The sequence below is a fragment of the Rhinolophus sinicus genome, linkage group LG05, assembly GCF_036562045.2.
Source record: "Rhinolophus sinicus isolate RSC01 linkage group LG05, ASM3656204v1, whole genome shotgun sequence".
NCBI classification, from domain to species: Eukaryota; Metazoa; Chordata; class Mammalia; order Chiroptera; family Rhinolophidae; genus Rhinolophus; species Rhinolophus sinicus.
Genome location: NC_133755.1, coordinates 166,969,708 through 166,991,921, shown reverse-complemented (window position 1 = coordinate 166,991,921; position 22,214 = coordinate 166,969,708). Strand labels below are relative to the sequence as shown.

At 40.4% G+C, this 22,214-nt stretch overlaps 1 protein-coding gene across 6 annotated transcripts in view; it reads right to left on the bottom strand.

Moving 5' to 3' along the window:
• Window positions 1-22,214, bottom strand: part of GRM1 (glutamate metabotropic receptor 1) — a 334,828-nt gene that overhangs the window by 54,422 nt on the left and 258,192 nt on the right. For all 6 annotated transcript variants that reach the window (XM_019744494.2, XM_019744493.2, XM_019744495.2 and 3 more), the window contains exons 5-6: window positions 11,077-11,323; window positions 6,543-6,711 (exon numbers count right to left, since the gene is read on the bottom strand). In XM_019744494.2, the coding sequence (XP_019600053.2) occupies window positions 6,543-6,711; window positions 11,077-11,323 (416 nt within the window). The remainder of the gene's footprint in view (window positions 1-6,542; window positions 6,712-11,076; window positions 11,324-22,214) is intronic.

The window sequence follows — 22,214 nt, the reverse complement described above, 5'->3', positions numbered from 1 at the left end:
ACACTAACCCTCTCAACCCTTCCATGGGGTGAAGTTAATTGTGTGCATTTTTCAGATGAGAAAACGGCGCAGAAGGGATCAGTGCCTGGTGTAAATCTCAGTCACATTATCTCTAGTTATTCCCAAGAGTTGGGCTCTTCCTCGTGTAATACTTGCTGTCAGGATGATGACATGCTATGCTGAGAAACAAAATCATACCTCAGAGGTTGTCAGATATATGTTCATGTAATCAACCTTTGTTTAGTGGCCAAGTGTTCCAGACATGGTGCTATGTATGCAGACAAATAAATAAAGAGGCCTGATCACTGAGGTTAAGAAGCTCAGAATCTAACATAATGTGTTAAGTATACTGCTAAAAGGAGGAAGAAAAAGCTTATGCATTCATTCACTCGCAATGTACATTGAGAGTGCCTACAATGTGCCAGGAACTATGCTGAGGCTAGAAATAATCAGTGAACAAAACAGAGACTATCCCCATCCTTGAAGAGCTGTGATTGCACAGGGCTTTGAGAAAAGTGTAGCAAGAAAGTGGAATAGGGTTCAGGACAGGGACCAAAGTGAGGCAAGTAAGTGTAGCATCAAGGGACCACATTTAAAGAGGCACACACTCTCCGGGTTGTGCAAGTACCTCCTCTCTCCCCATACTTGCAGAACTTTGATAGTAAGTGCCTCCTTAACATCTGTACCCTAGCTACCTCACTTGCCTCATGTTGGTCCCAGTCCTTATAGGGAGGCGCCTGGAACGGGGGTGAGAGTGTGTGTGGGGGGGTTGCAATTTTGCATATGGTGGTCAGGTGAAGACATTGCCATTTGAATACAAACTTGAGAGAGGGAAAGAGAGTACACCCTGAATATATCTGGTGGCAGAGTGTTCTAGGCAGCAGAACAGCTAGAGCAAAGACCGGCAGTAAGCATACCTTGCATATGCATACGATTGCCTTCCTACTCTACTGTTCTGCATGAACATTATACCTCAATACATGTTTACTTGGAAAATGAAGGACCCTGTTTCTGGTGCAGCCCCCGCCAACACACGGCAGTCCTGCTGTACTCCTGTTCTACCCCTGTCCTGTGAGTCACAGCAGCTCCTATCAGGAATCTGCCCCCCAGAAGTACTGCACAGGTTGGATCCCAGGCAAAGGTTATTACCAAAAAGTTCAGTAACCAAGGAGAGCAGCATAGATACTGGCCAGAGTGTGAGAGGTAAAGGTGTTGGTATTCCTCAGAGCAGCTATGGATAAATTAATAACTCTAAAATTTCTCATTATGACCAATGCTTGTAATGTTTCCTCCTCATCCACAGAAACTATAGCAATTTCATGCATACACATGCACAGAAAAATACAAAAAACAATGTTTCATCCTCAACTTTGGGCCAAATTTTAGCCAATATGTTTTCAGTAGCTGGGGCAGATGGCATCGTCATTATGTAATCATAAGCTTCTCAGATACTGAATTTTGTTTATATTCCTGTGGACTATTTATATTGAGAACCTGCCATCCAGCTGTATATTCAATATATAATTAAATAATATATAATTATGCGACCATAATTATATAATGGAGGAGCCATATCATAGTTTCACTGGTTGCCAATCTGGTTGCATTAACTATGAACAATTTAAATGGGTAGTTTGCTTTGATTCAGAAAAAGAGAAAGCTGAGATGGATAGGACAGTTATGGTTGATGATATTATTGCTAACTTTCTCAGCTGGTCTTGTGGCTAAGTGGAAATTGTCCTTATTCATAAACATAAGCTCAGGTATGAAGGTATGAAGTTTCATGGTATTTGTACCTCACTTTTGAATGGTTCAGGGTAGAAAAATAGTTAACCCAATTCTAAAGTCTATAGTTTGTAAGATATGTGTAACTCAGCTTTTGTCCACATATATAAAATGTATTTTACTACATGACACTATGGCATGTGCAATGAGGAACCATTTATGATACATTCCATGTCCACCTAATGTCTCCAGAATCCACCTGTCAGATTGGCCAGATGAGAAAATAGGAGGAAGTAACAATTTCTCCATTCTCCATGCCAAAACTTCCAGCCCCAAAGCCATCATTTTGGAGTAAAGAATCCAAAGAACAACATAAAGGTAGAAAAAAATATAAGAGACGAGAAGGGAAGAGAAAGAACGCCAGCGAAAACAATTGGCAGGATCCTTTTCCCTTGACTTCTAGGCTGATTTCTTTGTCTCTGTCAAACTCTCCCAATGCCTCACAGACATTGTTTCCTTAATTCTAGATTCTGGTCCCCCAGCATTTTAAATGGAGATCTCTGTTTATAATTTTATTGTGAATTATTGAGAAAGTAAGGGTTAGCAATTGAAATTTGCATTTGTAGGAAACATGCCAGTTCATATAATGAGACACAGTTGAATAACATGTGGCTGTGGGATGATAAGAGCTTGGGGTTGGCTTTAAGCCAAGCTCTGGCACTTTCTACTGAGAAAGCTTGGAGCCAAGGACTCAACCCCTCTGGGTCTCAGATTCCTCATCTATAAAATGGGGGTGATAATACCTGCTTTAAAAAGGTTGTTTGAAGGGATAATTGACATGATGTCTGTAAAGCATCTATTATTGTATTTGCACGAGAATATGCTTGATGAATGTTAGTCCCCAATCTCTATTGCCTTCCTTCTTCTTTTCATGTTCCCCTCCTTTGTCTTCCTACCCCTTCTCACCTCTTACCTGCCCTTTAAACACCAAGGAAACACAGTGGCAGACTTGGTATGGGAGAACAACACACGTGCTAGGCCCTTGCTGTTTGCTTGCAGATCCACTGTCCACTTTTTACATGTTGCTGCAGAGCCTCTTCCCCTAACCTGTCTCCTAGGCCCTTGGCCACTGGCTCTTGGAGAGTTCTGGACACTTCTGTGAACCCTACCTTAGTCTCTATCACTGTTGCCCCATCTTCTGGCATCTCCAGTTGTCTCGCTCCTGTGGAATAGGCACCCGATTCCAGAACTGCCTCCATTGCATTAACCACAGCAGCAGCTCTGGTGGGACCAGACAGGGAATCCACAGAGGCATCTGCTCCCCACAGTGCTTCCAAATCTGAAGTAGGTCCACGTAATAGAACATAGACACTGGCTTCCCTAGTAGCTGCCTAAAGGGGATGTTACTTCCAGTGAGCAAACTTTCACCACAGGAAGCAGAAAATAGGATGGCACAGGTGCATCCATTCTTCTACCCTCCATGTTTCAATAGATAGTTTGAGTGGCCTGTCCAGGGATCTCTGTGAGGCTGAGCGACTAGTTATGCTCAGTGAAACAGCATCCTGCTCAATAATGCATCCTATTGGTGGTGGTGGTGGTGGTGGTGATGGTGATGGTGGTAGTGTTTTCCTGCCATGTCTCACTTCCCTTTTCCTCTCACTCTTGTACCTCTGGGATTCTATCTCCCAATAATGCACTAGCACTTCAGCGTTGCTTGGCTTAAAGGGCTCAATGGAACCTGAGCTAAGTACCTGTGAACTACATTATCTAGGCTTTCTTGCCAACTACCTTCTGGGAGCGTTGTCAAGATGGAAGGACCTGAAGAGAAGGAGGAAGGAGAAGCCATGATGTCCACCCACTTCAGAGGGTGTCTCGGGGTGTAGCTGTGACTTTTCCCTGTGTCCCTCTGGCTCAGCAGGGGTGGGAGTGATTCCTGCTGTTGCTCATCTCTGACTTGCTTCAGTGCCCTCTTTTACTTTTATTCCTAGTTTTGTATATTAAATTTCCTCTGTCAAACCACGTGGCATGGGTTATTTTTCTCCTGACTGAACCCTCACTAATATAACACACAACAACACAAAGTTTGATTTTATCTACCTGTGTTTGTGGTATGGCTAAAATCAACTTCTCCCTCCATGTGACATTATACTTATAAGATATTATATTTATATTTCTAAAAATCAATAACAAAAGAAAACTAGAATGTTAACTAGTTCAAAGCAGTTGCCATAAGAAAGTTCTATGGGCTATCATAAAAGAAGTCAAATGGTTATTTTAGATGGCAGTTGATATTTAGCATTTTAAATGGCATTTGATATTTAAGATGAATACTCCTTTCCTAAAGCTTATGCTTCCCAGTTAATACAAGTGCAAGTCCTACAATTGCCTTGTAAGGTGCCTCTCTCCCATCTTTGCAGTGGCTTCTGAGAGATCTGACTCCCTGCATCCTGGGCCTGGTAGGTGGCAAATTAGTCGTATAAGAATATGAGTGTGGTTATTTGGGAAATGAGATTCAGATTTCATTTTTTTCCACACCCCCCAGGGTACTTATGGGAAACGAATAAACATCCCCCTCTCACTTCCACTCCAGGTGCTACTTTCCTCCTGTAGGGTACACAATATTTCTAAATTTGTGCCCAAAGAGATTTGCATGTATAGAGAATGCTTTGTAACAACTCAGCAATGATTTCTGCAACCTCCTTCAGTAAAACTGCATGGGCGTAATGCAAACGTGATACCAGAAATACTTCAGTATCTGGGCACAGAGATGTATGCAGACAGCCTTTCCTCTGAACCTGGGGCAGGCGGGTGGGGGAAGTCTTTCTTCTGAAAGGCACAAATGGGGATACACATGGTATTTGAGCCCCCATTCACGGCCTGCCAGAAACCAGAGTCATCGGAGGGAATTGTGAAAGGGAGCTGGAGTGCGGTAAATCTTTGGGATAATCTGTTTTCTCTTTCTAGGGTTTTTTGTTTTTTGTTTTTTCCTCATACTCTGAAAAACCCACCTTTGTATTTTCATAAACTGTTCCATAGCTATTGTTTCAGTGTTACCACCCACACTAGAAGGGAGGCCTGAGCCAAACATGTGACATCCTTTGGGTCGCAGAAGTGCATAAGCCCAGGGCTTCTGTATTCCCATCATATAAGTTTAGGTCTCAGATATCCTACTTTCCCCATTATCCAGAAAAGATGACAAAAGCAGAATCCAGTGGTCTGGCATCTCATGAGAAGGGGAAGTTTTGGGCCTCTGGATTTCAGAAGATGCATTCCTACATACCAACAGACAGTCTCATGTGAAAGAATTCCATCAGGACAAGAATCAGAATGAATTCTTGGGGAGAAGCCAGGCTAACATACATTCATAAACACTGGTTTGGCTGGAGCCATGCTTACACTACTAAAATACTTCATCACTGACTAAAAACTAATGGTATCTTCAAGCATCCTGAACGTGCCATACTCCCCCAGCCTTGTAGGACCCCCTCACCCAAATCTTCCCATGATCCAACAACTCCAGGATTAACTGTGGGCGTGACAGGAGGCTTCCAGTACCCTGTCACAGCACTGGAATGCACTCCGTTCTGACTGGTTAGTTGTCCTGACAGTTATTAAATATTTTTAACATAACATCTGCAGAGGGAGCACAAGATATTTAAAAGTAGAGGGAAGTGTCTCAGAAGTTTGTGTCTTCCTCAAAGCAGCTGGTGTCACTGAGAGTCTGAGGACCTCAGGCTAGCTTTCCTCAGCACCAAAGGTGTTGCAGGTTCCAAATCCTCCACCTTCTTTTGTTGGTAAAGATAAGGCTTTTCCAGTTTCCACACCAACACTTCTTCCCATGACTAGACTCTTGCCCTACGTCCCCTACGTGTACTCATCTGGGCATCTCCCCTACGTGGGTGGTTCCGTCCTCCTGAGAATGGCACAGCAGCATGGCGAGAGAGCCAGACCCTCACACAGCATCTGCTCCAGCTGTGCTGTGCGACATTTGTGTGACAGTCTGTCTGCGCCCAGAGATGAGTCACAGAGAATTAGAGAGGGAAAGACCATCGGGTCATTTAACCTGTACTCCTGCCAGTTCACAATCACTCCCCTACGCTCCGTTTCCTAGTACATCATCCAGTTCGGTTTTACATAGCATGGGATATGGAGAGCTCTGTTTCCATGCCTTCTTCACGGAGAATTCTCCCTAGCATGTGCAGCCAAATGCTCAATATTTGATGTTTATTTCCTCCACTCTTGTGTATACACTAATATCATGGTTAGTCACTTGCCCCAAGCTGAAAAACAAGCATCTGAGAATAATTAGAAAGTGAGGACTCTCTCTTGGCTAGAAAACACACTAGTTTCAGGAAAATCAAAGAATTTGGTGGAGTCATGAGAAGCCCTGCTTCTGTGTTACCTCATTTGAACTTCTTTTATTTTAGTTATATGTTTATATAGCATCGTTAAGCTTCTGCTTTCATTAACAATAGCTAGCTCTATGACTAAGCAGTATCATTGGTTTTGGTTTCCACGCTTACTTCTGTTTCAATTTTTAATTCGATTATTCACCCCCTGGCTTTCTATGTTGTAGTGAAGATCCCAGCTCATCACTGTAATTCAGGTGAGGACCACTCTAAGCATTGAAATGGTTTGCCTATTCCATTTCCTAATCTTTCCTTGTCTTTTCCATTTCAGCTAAACACAAACACAAAGACAGGAAGCCTGGTCCACCCTTTCTGAACCGTCTTGTCTAAGAAAGATGGCTCCATTTATGTGCAGGCAGGGGGTGCCCTGCTGAACACTGTCCAAGAATGCATTTGTGACTGGCTCACCTTAATTTGACCCTTTAAACAAGGCTCGCTGCACACAGAGCGCACCATTCCACTCTTGTTCATCTGGATTTTGTAGTCGTCAATGTTCAACACCCCTTCGTGCCAGGTTCCAACATGTACGTAATCGTAGCGATTAGCTTCAGTGTACTGCAGGTTCATGATGTCATATCTATGAAGAAAACAACACGTGTGTCTCGGAGAATATGGACATGATGTGGGAAACAAAGACATTTGGTAAATAGATAATAATGAGGGAAGGGACATGAACGCTAGAATCATCCTACATCCCAACGCCAGCTACTGTCAATATTTTAGTGTATTTCTAATGTTTCCTCTGCTTTTCCAAAGCTTACATTTCATTCTTCAGTCTGTGTGTTTTCCATATTTGCTAAGGAAGATATTACTCTTATACCTTCTCTCTGCTTATTCTCAAAAACAAAACAAAAAATTCTACGTGTGCTGAGTGGATCATCCTCTCCTCCAAATCATTATTCACTAAGTTATGTTTTTGAACAAGTAGCAGTTCTTGAAAACATTAATTTCTTAACTAGATTACTTTTATCCCAACTTTCTTTTTCACATTCAGTTGGTATTTTCATTACATTGGATTGAAAGAGTTGAGTTTTAACACGACCAAAGCCTATTTTAGGGGCTAAGAGAGCAAGAAATCTGAGAAATGCATCTTTAATTAGCAAGGATGTTGGGGATTTAACATCTTGAGCATTGACATTTAAACTGGTCTCTTCCCTGATTAGGACAAACATTTCTGAATCCAAATAATCGGTATAAGCTATAACAGAAATTTCAAATGCCGCAATGCTACACAAGGGCAAAATCTACATTTGGAAATCTTCACTGCAGCCAGAGTGTGTTCTGGGGGCCGGATCTCATCTTTTCTCAGAGCAGGCAGTGGAGAGCATCTCCCAAAGCAATGGAAACAACACAGGACTTGGCCTTGGGATGTGTAACCTAGATTCTCTTTCCTAACATTATAACAGTAGGTTGAACTACTTAGAAATGTCACTGAACTCTTTAAAGCTCTTGGGCTGCTTGCGAGGATCAATTAATGTAAGGTATGTAAAAAATCTATTTCACAATTGGGACAAATGCCTAGGTAAGGCAATATCACTGTATCATTCATATGTGTATTTCTACGAATGCCCTAAAATACTCTGGTTATTTCCATAACCGTAAGAAAACTGAAGAACATCTTTGTATTGGCATCGCCATTTATCGCTCCATCATTGAAACTTCCCTGGCATTCCTCAGTCTTCTCTGCATGTTGCTATTTACTCCAAGTAAATTATAACTCCTGTGGCAGTTTCCCAGAAACACATGCCAGATGCACTCCCTTCCTGATTCTGTGAAGTGGGATTGGGTTCTGTACAACCTGTGTAGAGGTCCCACCTCCTGCTCTAGAATATGAGAAGCATGGTCCCTTGCTCTTTGCATTCAACCCAAAGAAATAGATGGCAATTAACTAACACATATTCCTCTTCCGGCTCTCTTCCTCCTCTCTTCTCCTTGCCCAATCCATCCTGGAAGTCCTTCTAAACAGGATTCAGATTCAGAATCCTTGGCTGAGCACTGCAGGAAGCTACCACCAATCCATCTCAATGGGCATCTGAAACCTGTTGGCTGTATCTGGCCCAGTTCTTCATCTCGACAACTGAATCCTTTACTGGCTTTTCTGCCTGCTCTTAGTGTACAAGTGCATTTTGTCACCCATAGGGAAGCTAGTGGCTTCTCTACAGCCAGGTTCTGGCACTTTCTATAAACAGCATTCCCCTAAATGGGAAAGGGGAGACTGGGAGAGTGAAGGAAGTGTTTTCCTTACTTTTCCTGGTGAACACACCTTACCAAGAGTGAGATGAGAAAATGGCACACCTGGACCATATTCTTCATCTCCTGCCTATTCTGATTTTTGGCTACGAAAAGGTTCTTACTTTCCTGGATGCTGAGACATACTAGAATGTTCTACAGAGTAGCTGTCTAAGTAATGTCCATGTATGTGGGTATTAATGTGGGCTGATGGCTCAGTCCATACTAATGTACACATCCAATAATTTTCTATTTTAAACTCATGGTTAGAGAACTTGCTGTGAATGTTTGCTTTTTCATGTCTTTTAATTTTTAGGTTTTACTCCATATTACATTCTTAAACCTCCTTACGTACTTTCAATGAAGGTTTAAATGCACTGCTACCTTTAGAATATTGTTTTTCTATAAATCAGTTCCCTAAGACTTTTATTTCTTCATATAGGAGCAGTCAGTCACACTTCATTAGCATGTAGAAACTGAAAACCCTTACAATATTTTCATATGAAAACACGTGTTTTTTTTAAAGTCCCAAAAGCCAGAGGCAAAAAAAAAAAAAAAAAATACTGAAAGACACCGAGGGAAAAATACCGATTTACTAAAGAGAGGCCTTCTCCGGGCTGTGTGCATTAATAAATGCCGCTCTTTTTCAGGACCCCAGAGTCCCTTCCGGGTATGTTGACATTTATTTGGACTATCCTTATGCTGTAAATCACAGCTTTACAACATCCTCTCAATGCATTCATTTTATTTTGCACGATGATTAACTAAAATAATTAAAAGAGGGTCCAAGGCATGAATGGTGTTCTGATAGGAAATGGAAGCAAAGGGAGGTGGTTGAAACAGAAACTGACCACAGATTAAGATGACCAATTTCAAGCATGAGGAAATAATCCTTGAAAAGAGACCCAAGGGGAAGCTCATGATTTAAATATGTAACTAATGATGGGAGGAGAAGCAAGCTGAAATTGTGTGCCTATATTTTGGATGACTTACAGATAGAGAGGCGAAGAGGAAATATTATCAGTGGAACACCTAAATTGCATCTGGCCCTGTGGTAGGCACCTTATGTGTGTTATCTCATACAATCATGCAGGAAGGTTTCCATTCCAAATCCGATCCTTTGCAGAGCCTATTAGAGTTTCCGGTGGAACCCAGCATTGTAACCATTGGTGTAGAAGGGAGAGTGGTGTTCTGACTCTCAGACTCACTGTTCCTTCTGGTTCCACTTCCAAAGGTGCTCAGCTCCTAGAGGCTTTCCCCAGGCCCAGACCCCAGACCATCCCAACCATCAGCTCACATTTTGACCTAAATCTGCTCCCAACTAACTGGCTGCTTGGAAGGAATCTCCTCAATTCATCATTCTAATTGCTGACAACTACTCTTATCATTTACCTTTCCCAGAGCTGTTGGATTTTAACAGGGAGAATTCACTTAGGCCCCACAAGGCACTCTGCAAACATGGACCTTTAAGTTTACAGGAAAGGAAGAGATGCATGGAGAATTATTTAGGGTCTCTTACAATGTCGTACAGTAGTCCCTCCTAAATAGTCAACTACAGTATTTTTGAAATGACTTTAAGAATGCTGCCTGCAACTTGGCCTAATTTCAGGATTGGCTAAAAGGCAGTGAGCTGGATGTGGCAAAAAGACCAGGAGCCCAAGATTCAGACAGTGCTGCCTCGACCAGCTATTCCCTGCGTGAGTTTTAGGTGAGTTTCTTAGTTTCTCTGACACTCAGTTTATCATCTGTGAAAGAGGATAATGATACGCCTGTAGCAATGAAGATTAAATGATTTGATGTTCCATGTTAACACGGCATATGCTTTCCTAACTCCCTCATTCTGCAAAACCATATACTGAACAATAACAGGGCTTATGAGGGGGAAAAAAAAAAAGATGACGGGCATATTGTGCAGCAGCCAAGCTGAGGGCCTTTTTCTTTCTGTTGCCAGGTTTAATTCTTATTTGACGGTTCTGATTATTCCTTGCCTGGGACAATTCATATGAACAAAAATAACGACTCTTTATACTGCCAGCATTCTCCATGTACCAATTACATGTGAGCTAGCTGGTGTTATAAAGCAAGTGTTGAAGAATATCAAATGACTTAGGGGAAATATATGTACACATTAGTTAGGTTTAATTTTCCTTTGCTTCTTGATTACTTCTTTGGAAGCCATACAGACTCAAAGACAGAAAGAAATTTTTTTTTTTTCGTGTTCCAAGAGGAACATAAGTTAGCCTGAGAAAAAGGGATATATGTGTAGGACGCTGTTCTCGTCATATGTTAACCTCTTTAACCAGGCATAATATTAAAATATTTCACAACGAGGATGGCATTGGGACCAATCAATAAGAAGGGTGCTGGCCTGGAGCTGGCAGTACCTGCAAGGGTCCTGCTGGTCAGGTGTAGTTTCTTTGGCTTCTTAGCTTTGCAGGGAGGTCCCCAGTGTTCTGAGGGAAGGACTGAGGTGATAACTGGGTACGGGGGTGGCACTGGCAGGATGCAGGGGGGTGAGTGTTTACCAATATGGTTTTCAACGTTTTAACATGTAATTGCCATCTAACATGAGCCCTGTATCTTTAGTTTTCTCATTGTATCTATCCTCATGACACCCAGAAACCATGGAACCCAAAGGAGCCAGAGTTGTAATCTGTCTGGCTCAGGAGGGCTCATGGGTTAGTTGGATCCACTATGGAAAAGACTGCCTTACCTTCCAGGAGCATCTCCTTTGTCATCAAACCACACTTCCTCTCCCGACACACCGATGAACGTGGACTTGATGAGAAAGTCCAGGAGTTTGCTGCCGTCAATAGGCTTCATGGCATCACAGAGGCCCACGTGGCCGGGGCAGAGAGCTTGGTGCATGTTCTGCAGCCCATGTGCCATGGCATAGATGGCGTTGATGACAAACCCCATCTTACTGTCCTGGACATAGTTTTCTTCTAAGCTTTCATTGCCTGGAACATAAAAACAGGTCACTACCAAGGCTGCATAGTGATGTCTAAGCCTGCATGTTTAATTCTCAAATGCCTTTCAGGCCTCTCAGAGGAAGGGAGAGCCGGCCCAACTGTTCAAGCTCTGTACTTGTGATTAGCTCTCGTATATTCTATCCGCAGATTGTTTATTCAGTTTTATTTTCTGAATTCAATAATAGTTTTATCACATATAAAATAAACTTCATAGAGGTGAAAAGAAAAAGAATTTTCATATATTGCAAGAAAATCCTTCAGGAGAATGGAAATAACTCTTATTCCCTCTTGGTTCACAGAGACTTATATTAAAAGTCTCCGTATATCACAGTCCTGGAAAAAACATGTTTCACATCCTCTTCTATGACAATCCATAATTCACAGTAAAACAGTTTGTGCATTATCTATACTCTGCTATTTTCTTTGGATGACCCCACTAAATGTATCATCTCTAGGGCCATAAAAATCTAGAGTAAGAAGGAGAGCTAGGTAGTATGAATCTCTTCTTACATAAGGTTTATAATACACACATATTTGAATCAGATTTGCTAATTAGAAACTCAGGTAAAATGTTTCTTGATGGAAAAGTCATAATACACCTTTAATTTTAGCCTTTTGCTTTTATCAGTGAATTTCAAAAACCCATTTCTACATGTGTCACATGCAATTAAAAGTTCCCCAATTGCCAGGTAGTTTCACAAGAACAATATTGTATTAGATATGAATTCCATATCAAAAGTCTAAACTTTAGGGTTTACATATGAATGAGAAATTCAGGGACCAATTGGGTTTGCTGAAATAAAGGTAACGGGTTTGGAAAACAAAATAGATTTGGAACACACCCCTGGCATAATTCTGAGACTTTATACTTTGTTCTAAAACTTTGCTTCTCTCTGTAGTGGGCTTTCAGTCCTTCCCTTGACTGATAGTGAGGGGTCTGTGTGATGTATGCTCAAGGTTCTAGAAGTTGGGAACGTTGGCAAGTTCAGCTGCTTATGGGGTTGAAAACAACATGAGGCTCCCAGACGCCCCACCAGCTGACCGCTTTGTTCCAGCCTAAAACAGGCCCCAGGCTGGAGAGTAGCAGAAAACATTTAGGAAGTCAGAGAACTTAAAGTATTTAGAAGAAATGGTAAGGAATTTTGACTTTGTTGTTGAGCTTGATATGAAAGAAGACGTTTCTAGAGGTCTACTGGAAGGTAAATCCATTTATTAATAGATACACTTGAAAATGTGTAAAAGATACATGTGTATCTACCCAAGAGTGACCCAGGCCAGACTGAAGGCGAGGGGGATTCAGTTTAGCCAATCTTCCAACGTTGCTTAATAGGAAGTTATTAAGTGTGATTTGCTAAAGTAATGTTTTCCCAATTGGATAAAGGACATTTTCTGAGAGGAAATAAGCATCGAAAGTTATGTAAAAGAGAAAGCAAACATCCTTCTTGCAAAAACTGCCAAGTCACTGAAACAGGGTAACATACGTCTGTCACCCAGAACCCTGGCTCTTAATGTTAGTTTGCTTTCCCTCTCTTTTATAATAGACTATAAAAGAGATAAATTAATGCCATCTGTCTGATAAGTTTTAAACAAGCCTTTAAAGACTGTTCAGAATCTCCAAGGGTGGGAGCTAAATGTTAAAACTTTGCTAGAATTGGAGAAGTTAGCAGGACTTAAAGAAAGAAAGAAAAGTCAAACAGACAAAAATTGAGTGGCAAAATAACCTTCACTGCAGCAGCCACCTCAAGGGTTCTCGTCAATACTAAAACCATCCACTTCAAGGTGCAACTATCGATGTCAACCCAGGAGCAAATTCGGTGTTTATTCATATTTTCTCATAGGAAAATATGAGAATAAACATCGAGTGTTCTTTACCAAATGGAAAATCCTCTATTTGGGACAAACCTTATGAACACTGAGTTTGTTGTTGTGTTTGCTTTGCTAACTGCTATTAAGGAATTATTACATATTTTAAAATTTGTGTTGGTGTCTCCAGTACAAATTTCTTCAGCCGTAGTTGTCCAGTGGATGTGTTATTCATCAGCATTGAGACGGTAACTGTTCTTGGCTTTCTCTGAGATCAATGTTTTCCTTTTGAACCTTATTTAGGTTGATTACATAACTTATTGTCCAAACTGGGTCACTTTTGAGAGTGATGTTAATAATTATTCTGGACACACAGTTGTAAACAAGGCAAATTAGTCCAACGGTGACGTTTCTCCAGCCACGCTGCCCTCTTTATGTATTTACTGATGTTATTGTGGGTGAGATTTATATCTATCTATATTATATGTAGATAATAACATATAATAACATCCATAACACACGCAAATATATATACATTTATGTATGCATACGTATACATACATATACATGTGTTTCGTATAGATAGATAGATAGATAGATAGATAGATAGATAGATAGATACAATAAATAATCAGAAGAATATTATTAATTTTAACAACTTTACATGAACCTAATTTTAATGGGAAATAAGCACATTAATAATACTAGCTACTATTTTTTGTATTTGTTACAGACAAGACTCAAATAATGAGCTCAGGATAATCCTGCCAAAGAGACATTCATCTTGCCAGTTACAAGTGAGGAAAGAGCAGTGGTATCCAGATGACCCCTGGACCCTCAAACTTGTTATGCTCAGTGGCAACATGGGAGCAGATATAGAAATCTACAGAGGAGGTGCATTTCTGGTGACTGAAGACAGGGCATCCTGCTGTGCTCCGGTATCGTCCTCAAGCTGGTTTGGGGCTTCTCCCTGGAATTGGTCCAGATGTGCACAGCTGCCTCGCTGACTTGGAAGCACCAGCCTGTATTCTATCCATGGCAAATTATGGCAAAGAAGCCCATCCTGTTAGTATTTATCATACAGAGAGCCAGGAGGCCAGGCACATGCTTTCAGGGAATATTTGTAACTCACACCATTTCCAACAGAAACACCAAGAACTTCTATGTTTGCGTTGGTCTTAGGGGAGCCCAGGTACTTCCCTACCCTGCCAGCCCGTCCACTGGGTCTGCACATGAAGGGGGTGCTGCCATCAGTAAGAACCCCCAAGCTACTGGCCCGGCTCAGGATGAGCTAGCATTTGAGAACATGTGACAGAGGTAGAAAACCATCTGGCCTTTACAGGACCATTTTATTGCCATAGCAAGTGTCTCAGATCTATCACTGAACCAATAGAATACATCACAGGTTTTCATGTCATCCTGTATTTCATAACTGGTGATTGACTAGAGCATCCAAACTATTACTGCTGTCACTTGGTGGGACGGTGAAAACATTTGAATCCCCTGGGGGTTAGGGCCTTTCATAACACTAGTTTCAGAGTTCTTAGTGAGAAGGGGATTTTATGCTTCATTTTCTGTGGTGCATTAACTGTTACGGACCACTAGGGTATCATTAAACCATTACCTTTTCTCATATACTAAATGGAATCAAATAATTGTAGTTGACTGTGTTTATTTACTTTCAAAAGAATACCTGCCTAACTACTTCACAGTGGATTGTGCAAATAGCTACCTTGATTCTAAAATAGTAATCTTGTTCTTGTTGGGAAAGCACAACAAGGGCTGTAAATTGGTGCCTGAGTGTAGCCACACGCAGGTCCTCCCTGGGGGTAGGTTTCGACTGTGTACCTTCTGAAAACAGGAAATTCACGGTGATCGGGAGCGATGGGGGGGTGGGTCGGCAGTTTTATCCACTGCCATTTACGACGGCTCTTCAGCACAGTGGTTCAGCAGAAAGAACTCTGGACAAGGCACATGAACACCTGAGACCTGGAGGCCGTCATATGTCAACAGTACATTTCCAACAAGCCATGGAACTTGGACAAGAGTCCAGACCTCCTTGGGTCTCAGTTTTCTAATCTAAAAAATTACCACAAGTGGATCAGATTATCTTCCTGAAGATCTCTTCCCTCGCTAAAGCTGTTATGCTCTGCTTCACCAATTCCACATTTACTGGTACTGGGCAAAGCCATTCGCATACATTATCTATTGGAATCCTTACACAACTGGGTGAGATAGGTTTTATTACCACCATTTTACAAAGGAGAGAAGACTAAAGCACAGAGAGGTCAGGACTGGAGAGAAATGCCCCACTTCCCCTTCAATTAATGCCTTTTTTGTGAAGAGACTCCCATAGAGAAGCACCACAGGCCTTTTTACCTTACCTAATGGGGAGAGAAGAGGGCTCATCTTATTGGTGTATTGAGAAAAAGAAAGTGGGCATGCTCAGCTCAGCCATTTCTGTCTCATTTGGAGCAGGCACTTGACAGTACGCAAGGGTTCTGGTTGGTTCTTCAGCCTTTGGTAAACGTGGGCTGTAGTTACCCAGCTATGCCAGTAGGCAAGATAGGTTAATCTACCTAGTTTCGGGGTCAACCATTGAAAAGTCTACTGTGACCACATGTCTAATCCATGTCACTAAGCCAGTATAGCTTTTTGTTTGTCTTTTTGTTGTTGTTGTTGTTAACTTTCAAAAACTTTTTAATTGAAGTTCAGCCTATATATGGTAAAGTGCAGAAATCTTTATGGTACACATCCACAAATGTTTACATATGTATATATCCATGTACATTTGTACATGGTCATGATATTGAGCATTTCCAGATGGTTTCATTTATTTAGAGCATCCATAATTTATCCCAGCAATGTTTTGTAATTTTTCAGTGTGCAGATTTTAAGTATTTGCTCTTTATGATGCTACTACAACTATTGTCTTTGACATTTTTAAATATTATTTGTGGCCAGTATACAGAAACACTATTGATATTTGTGTTTTTGGCCTTGTATCCTGTAAACTTACTAAATTGACTTATAATAAGTAAATATCATTAAATTACATATTTTTTATAAATTCTTTTGTCTTCGATGTACACAATCACATTACTGATAAAACATATTCTATCTCCATCTGTTTGATTCCTGGGTCTATTTCTCAGTTCAACCCAAATTTGGGAAGGCAGTATACTGACTGTCCCACTGAAATCCCAGGGTTTTGAATTCAAGGTCACATAGCAAGGACAGAGGTAGTGACCTCCAGAGCTGGATCTGGTCCCTCCCAAGCAGCACTGTGCATGCAAGTAGCAGCCATACCCAACTACTCTAATAGCTCTGTAACAGACAAGACATTTATTAGCAAATACAAGCAATTTTATGTTTATTTATTCTGAGTTTTTACTAATATTGTCCTAGTTTGAATGTCCAAAGTGGAAAAATATAGAAAATAGATTGAAACAATGTTGAATTCCAATAGAGTCAATAGAGTATTTTGTGGGTGCCTGTTCTTTCTATTTCATTAATGTAACCCCATCATTATGCATGTCTAGTTATGCTGTCTTTTAAAATCTAGACACTCGGCATTAACTTCAAATTAAAAAGAAACAAAACAAGTATTCTTCTATCACGTCATAAAACAAAGAAGTATTTTGGAAGACACTGGTAAACATAACTGTCCCCAGAGAAAATATTCTTCTGATTGCTTAGCATTTGTAGCTCTCCACTGCCTCTTTTATCTGATAGCATTACATACTCAATAAATAATTTGATACAATCTCAATTGATATTGAAATAGAAAGGGCTGTAATTATTTTATGTTGTGAAAATATCAAGCAAAGAATATGAAATGCATGTTCCTTTAAATGACCCAAGTATTAACTTAATTGAAAGAGGATGAATCAGGTCATTTTAAAAATGATGACCTCAAAGAACTAAAATGCCCTCGGTCTTTCTTGAAGGACTGAGATGTTAAATTTTTAAAATGCTTTTCCAGAGAGAATTTGTGATAAGATTTATAATAGTCTAGACTTGTCTGTGCTTAAGTCTAGAGTCTGAGAGTTTGTTTCCTCTGACTGTATTTTTCACTTTCCCTACAAAGTTTTCTCTGCTCGTATCACAGAAACATATGACTCTCTCTATTATTTGCTATTTAGTTTATTAAAATGTAAATTAACTCCTATGTAGGATGGAAGAGAAGAAAGGATCATTTAATCCAGCATATGTTATTATCACTGTTATTATTAGCTGAATTTCTATTGCTTAAATCCACCTAGTTTTAACATATGTGAACAATATGGACATTTTTCTTTCTAAATAAAGCATCACAAACTATTATTAAGAGAGAAATTCCACAGTTATATAACATGAACAACATGCTTCCTGTAAATTGATGGTAATTATGGTAAGCTTTTAATTCCCTGAAAATCAATTGCATTTTAGCTAATTTGGATTTCAAAAAATTATGGTGTATGTGAAAAACAAATGAGGACAATCATTGGTGTGTTTTAAGTGATGCTGAGGACTAGTTAGTAACACTCAGCTGAACTGTGGGGCTCTTTGTTTCTCTATGGAGAGAAAACAAAGGCGGCTTGACGTGTGCCTTTGCCTTTCTTACTGATCTGGCACAAACAGTGTCATGGAGTTATAACCCACTTGCTCTGGAGTAACTCATCTTTGCAGGTCCGCAGTAAGCACTTGGCAGGTAATCACAGAGGTGGAGTATGTAACAGAGAGCTGGCTGCTCCAGCCATTGTGGGAAGTTAGAGTGTTATTAAAATTCATCAGGAACCAACTCCCTTCTTAACAATCTGCTGGGTCAGAATCCTTGCCAAGCCTCTCCCTCTTAGCCTCTTCTAAGCTCTAAGGAGGCAATCTATGCTAATAGCACCATTTGTCCTTATTTATGGGTAATAGGAAACATGCTTTCCTCACATATGTAAGGGAGTTCCATAACTTCATGCTATTACGGTCCATTTTGAGTTCTGCTCAGTGGTTTGTCCTTTTGCAGTATCTGTAGTTTTATGCTGCTGTGTTGAGGGTTAACTAAAAGTTAGAGTGGATTTTGCAGAAATACAAGAATTATTTGTGAAAACTCTATTTATCTCTTATCTATTTATTTAGGGTCTAACATAGCATCTTCTGGTAACCACTAAAGAGTCTTGCAAAAACAAAACCATAAAAGTGATATGGCATTAGCATTATACATCCCCTTTTATGATTGACTTCTGATTAATACAATGTGGTATCCATAATTTGACAAAATGCTGTACATAAAAAAGTCTACTTTGGGATATATGAAAGAATTTCTTATCTTTCAGCCCTTTTCCTGGAATTCATATGCCAAGTGGATAAAACGGGAGCCTGGAATAGAATCCTGACATGTTCTGGGCAGACTCTGAGGTTTAAATATAGGCCATAAGGCTTATTACCATGCCTGCATCACCAAAGAATGGAATATACCATGGATTTTCATTCAGAGTTCATTTTCCTAGGGCCCTATTAGTTGGTATTTTACATTGATATTTTATGTAGACTTAACAGTCCACGTAGACCCCAATGTTGCAGTTGTTGGGATTTCCTGAATGGCATGTTGTCTTTTATGGGGTGTCTCCCAACAGCATATCTTGAAAGAGTCTAATCTGGAATTCCTAAGAGCTTAATATGAACTCATGGCTAGTGAGATTTTAGTCACTGTCTAAAAGAGTAGCTCCTGAGAGGAATGTTGTCAGGAGCTTATAGGCAAAGAGCTCTTAGCCAAATCTGTTGATAAAACAAATGCAGGGTCAAGACTTCATCTGAATCTGCTTGGACAGGTCACCCACTCTTCTCAGGCTGTGAAAGGAATACTTACAGAAACAAGAATGCCAAATATTGATTCTGTAGGAAGAATCACCTTGAGAGGTCACATGGCTGATTCAAATCTATTAAAATTATGTTCAGGAATGGAATATATGCACTATATTCAAGTTGGTCAAGTTGTTTTTCATGGGGTATGGGTTAACAATTCTGAAATAGCTGTCCTTATATACCAAGGGTGAACCAATAAATGAATAGAAGGCAAACGGTAGAACCCAGCTGGAGTGGGAGGTTACAGATAAGCAAAGGGGGAAAGCTAGAATAAACCATGTAGTAGTGGTGTAGAGGTGAAGGCATCAGTATGAATTTAAGTTTAGCTTAATATATACACTGATGAATTTATAGAGAAATAATTATACACGGATGTTTACATGTGGATATATATATATGTACATGGGTGCAGGGTATATGAGAACTCCTTGATCTATGTTTGCAACTTTTCTTTAAAGCTATTCTAAAAATACAAATTTTATTGTTTTTAAATGTACAAAAATTAGCATCAAACCTGACCTGGAATCAGGTAATAAGAGGTAACATGATTGAAAACTTGCTGTGTGACAGGAATTTAATATATGTATATATGACCTTAGTCACCCCACAATGACTTATGAAATAGGTGATATTACTATGCCCAGTTCACTGATGGGAAATCCAAGGACCAGTGGGTCAAATAACTTGCTCAAGGTCACACAGCTGAATAGTGGTAGTGACTAGTTCATCACCCAGCAGATCTGACTCCAGAACTCTCACTCTTAAGTACCACACTGCTCTGTCTCTTGCTTAGTTACAGTCCAGGAGTGATATTACACTCAGCAGGCTCAGGGAAAATGTGGCATTTGAAAGCACATTAATAAATGTTTCTGTGTAGGAAATGAAATTTGCCCGTGATTGTAGATTATGTGTAATCTATAAAGAGAGCTCGCATACATTTCATCTCATGGTCGGGTCACCATGATTTATACACATGGATGACGTTGAAACACAGGCAGTATGTTTTGCATAGCTCTTTCATATAGATGTTTCATTCACTACTACACAGAGAAGTTGAAAACCAACAGACAAAAATCGTTTGAAAGGAAACACACCACAAAGAACCAATATTCTATATTCTGTAACCCTCAGACTTACCTAGCCACAGCAACTGTTAATTCCCCCAGATTTTGTCTGAGTTCCCACACTGCTCCAGGGTCAAGCTTTGGGGGATACATTTGTCCATGTACTTAAAAAGCTGAAAGTGCACCTTCTGTTCCAGGGGAAAATACCCACAGAAGGTTAGCTTAAGAATCTAATTAAATAAGTGACCCTGGAGGCAGCAAACAGTCTTGAATGGAAGCAGTTTGGAAGACAAACTCTGAGGAGCCTCGAACGTATGTACCACAAGGGACTTTTTCAAGCAGCACCCACGGTCAAGGCCTGTAGTTACCTAGATGGCTAACCTAGCCTGTTGGGCTCAGCTCTTTGCAAACTAACCTTGCTCAAGATGATCAAAACACACTCATCAAAAATGCACTCGAAGAACATATGGAATTTAGCTTCTCTGGGCCAATATTTCTGTTGACTGTGGGACTTTTTAATGCCTTCTGGGAACTTTGCTTTCTAGGATGCCAGGTGTTCCACCCTTTTTGGACCAGAACTCAGTCCTGGGATTCAGCCCTACTGAAATAACTGGGCAACAGATCAAAATGTTTCCCTGATGGCTTCTAGTTATTCTTAGACGAGGATATATGAGGCAAACACAAATGTGGTCAAGATGATTCTTTGCACTTACTCCTTGTTCATTTTTATAACCAAAGTGAACGTTTTCTAGTGTTATGGAGACAATTATCTTCAATTATGACTTGAAATTTAGATGAAATAGGTATGCCTGCCACCCCTCAATGTATCTATGATTCTCAAAAGAAAAGAAGGAGCATAGAGATTAGTCATAACCAAGGCTACATTAAAGGAACAAACAATGGATGCCTGTAGCTATTCATAAAGGTAAAAGTCTAAGCTGATGGAATAGATTTTGACCAAAGTCTGTGTTATTTGAGGGCAATTCCGGTTTCAGGTGTAAAAAATCCAGTGATAGTAGAACTCTTCATACCATGTATGCACGTGTGTGTGTGTACTTGCACATAATTTGGGTTAAATAGTTGTATGTTTGTGTGCATTCAAAGCACTGTACAACTTTGATGTCTGATAGCCTGCAGCATTTTTCAAATGAAATTGACATAGAAAGAGGAAGTCTCATTTTCATTAACACAGTCATGCTGAGCTGTCACTGTACTCTGATGAGGTCAGAGATATGGCACTGGTCCCCCTGCACTGGTGTCTTATGTAGCTAGGAACAAAAAGGCAGCAGCAGAGATGAATCTCACCCTTAATGAGGAACAATAAAGCCAGTGTAAAGATTAGTTTCCTGAGAAACATGTACTGGAAGCAAGTGTGTACATTCGCCTGGTATGTGCTCAGAAATATTTGGGAAGGGAAAACCAGGGAACAGACTGACCAGCAGGACACTGCCACCTTGATCGAACATGACAGCTTCTTCTCGTGAGGAGGGCAACAGGAACACCATTAAAAGCATCTTCTCTAAGAACACTTGGCACTGATTTTTCAGTTGGGTCCCCCGAAAGCTCACAAAACTATAAAGTAAAGGCAGCAGTGGTCAGTGATTCCTTTTTGCTTCAACAACTGCCAAATCAAAATAATCAGGTATTTATACAACTGCTCACATAGACTGGAACAGCATTAAATTACCTTGGTGGATTTTTTCAAGTTATATTAGTCAAGGGGGAGAAGAATGTTTTGTGTATCAAGGGATATTATGGTTTATTGGTGAGTTTCTATTGCTCCTCCTTCCTTGAGTGTGATGGAGATACGTGTTTCTGAAGCCCAGAGTTAGCTGGGGATGAAAAGAGCAAGAATAGATGGAGGCCATTTTGCTGCCAGAAATCCACCACCACACATCCCGTATTCCTACGGGAATACCATCATTTTGCAAAACCACCATCATTTTGTCAGAATTGACTCGATCTGCAATGGAAGCGCACAGTGATTGTTTTTGTGCAGTAATAAGAGTGATTCAGACAACTGTCTTCTACATCATCTCAGGTGTTATCATAGTGAATGACTGACAGCTCAGGAACGGGATAATGACCTCACTAAGGTTTGATTATTATTGATGGTGGCTAGAATACATTTAAGAACTCTCAAAAGGAAAACTGATATGATGACTACAAGCTAT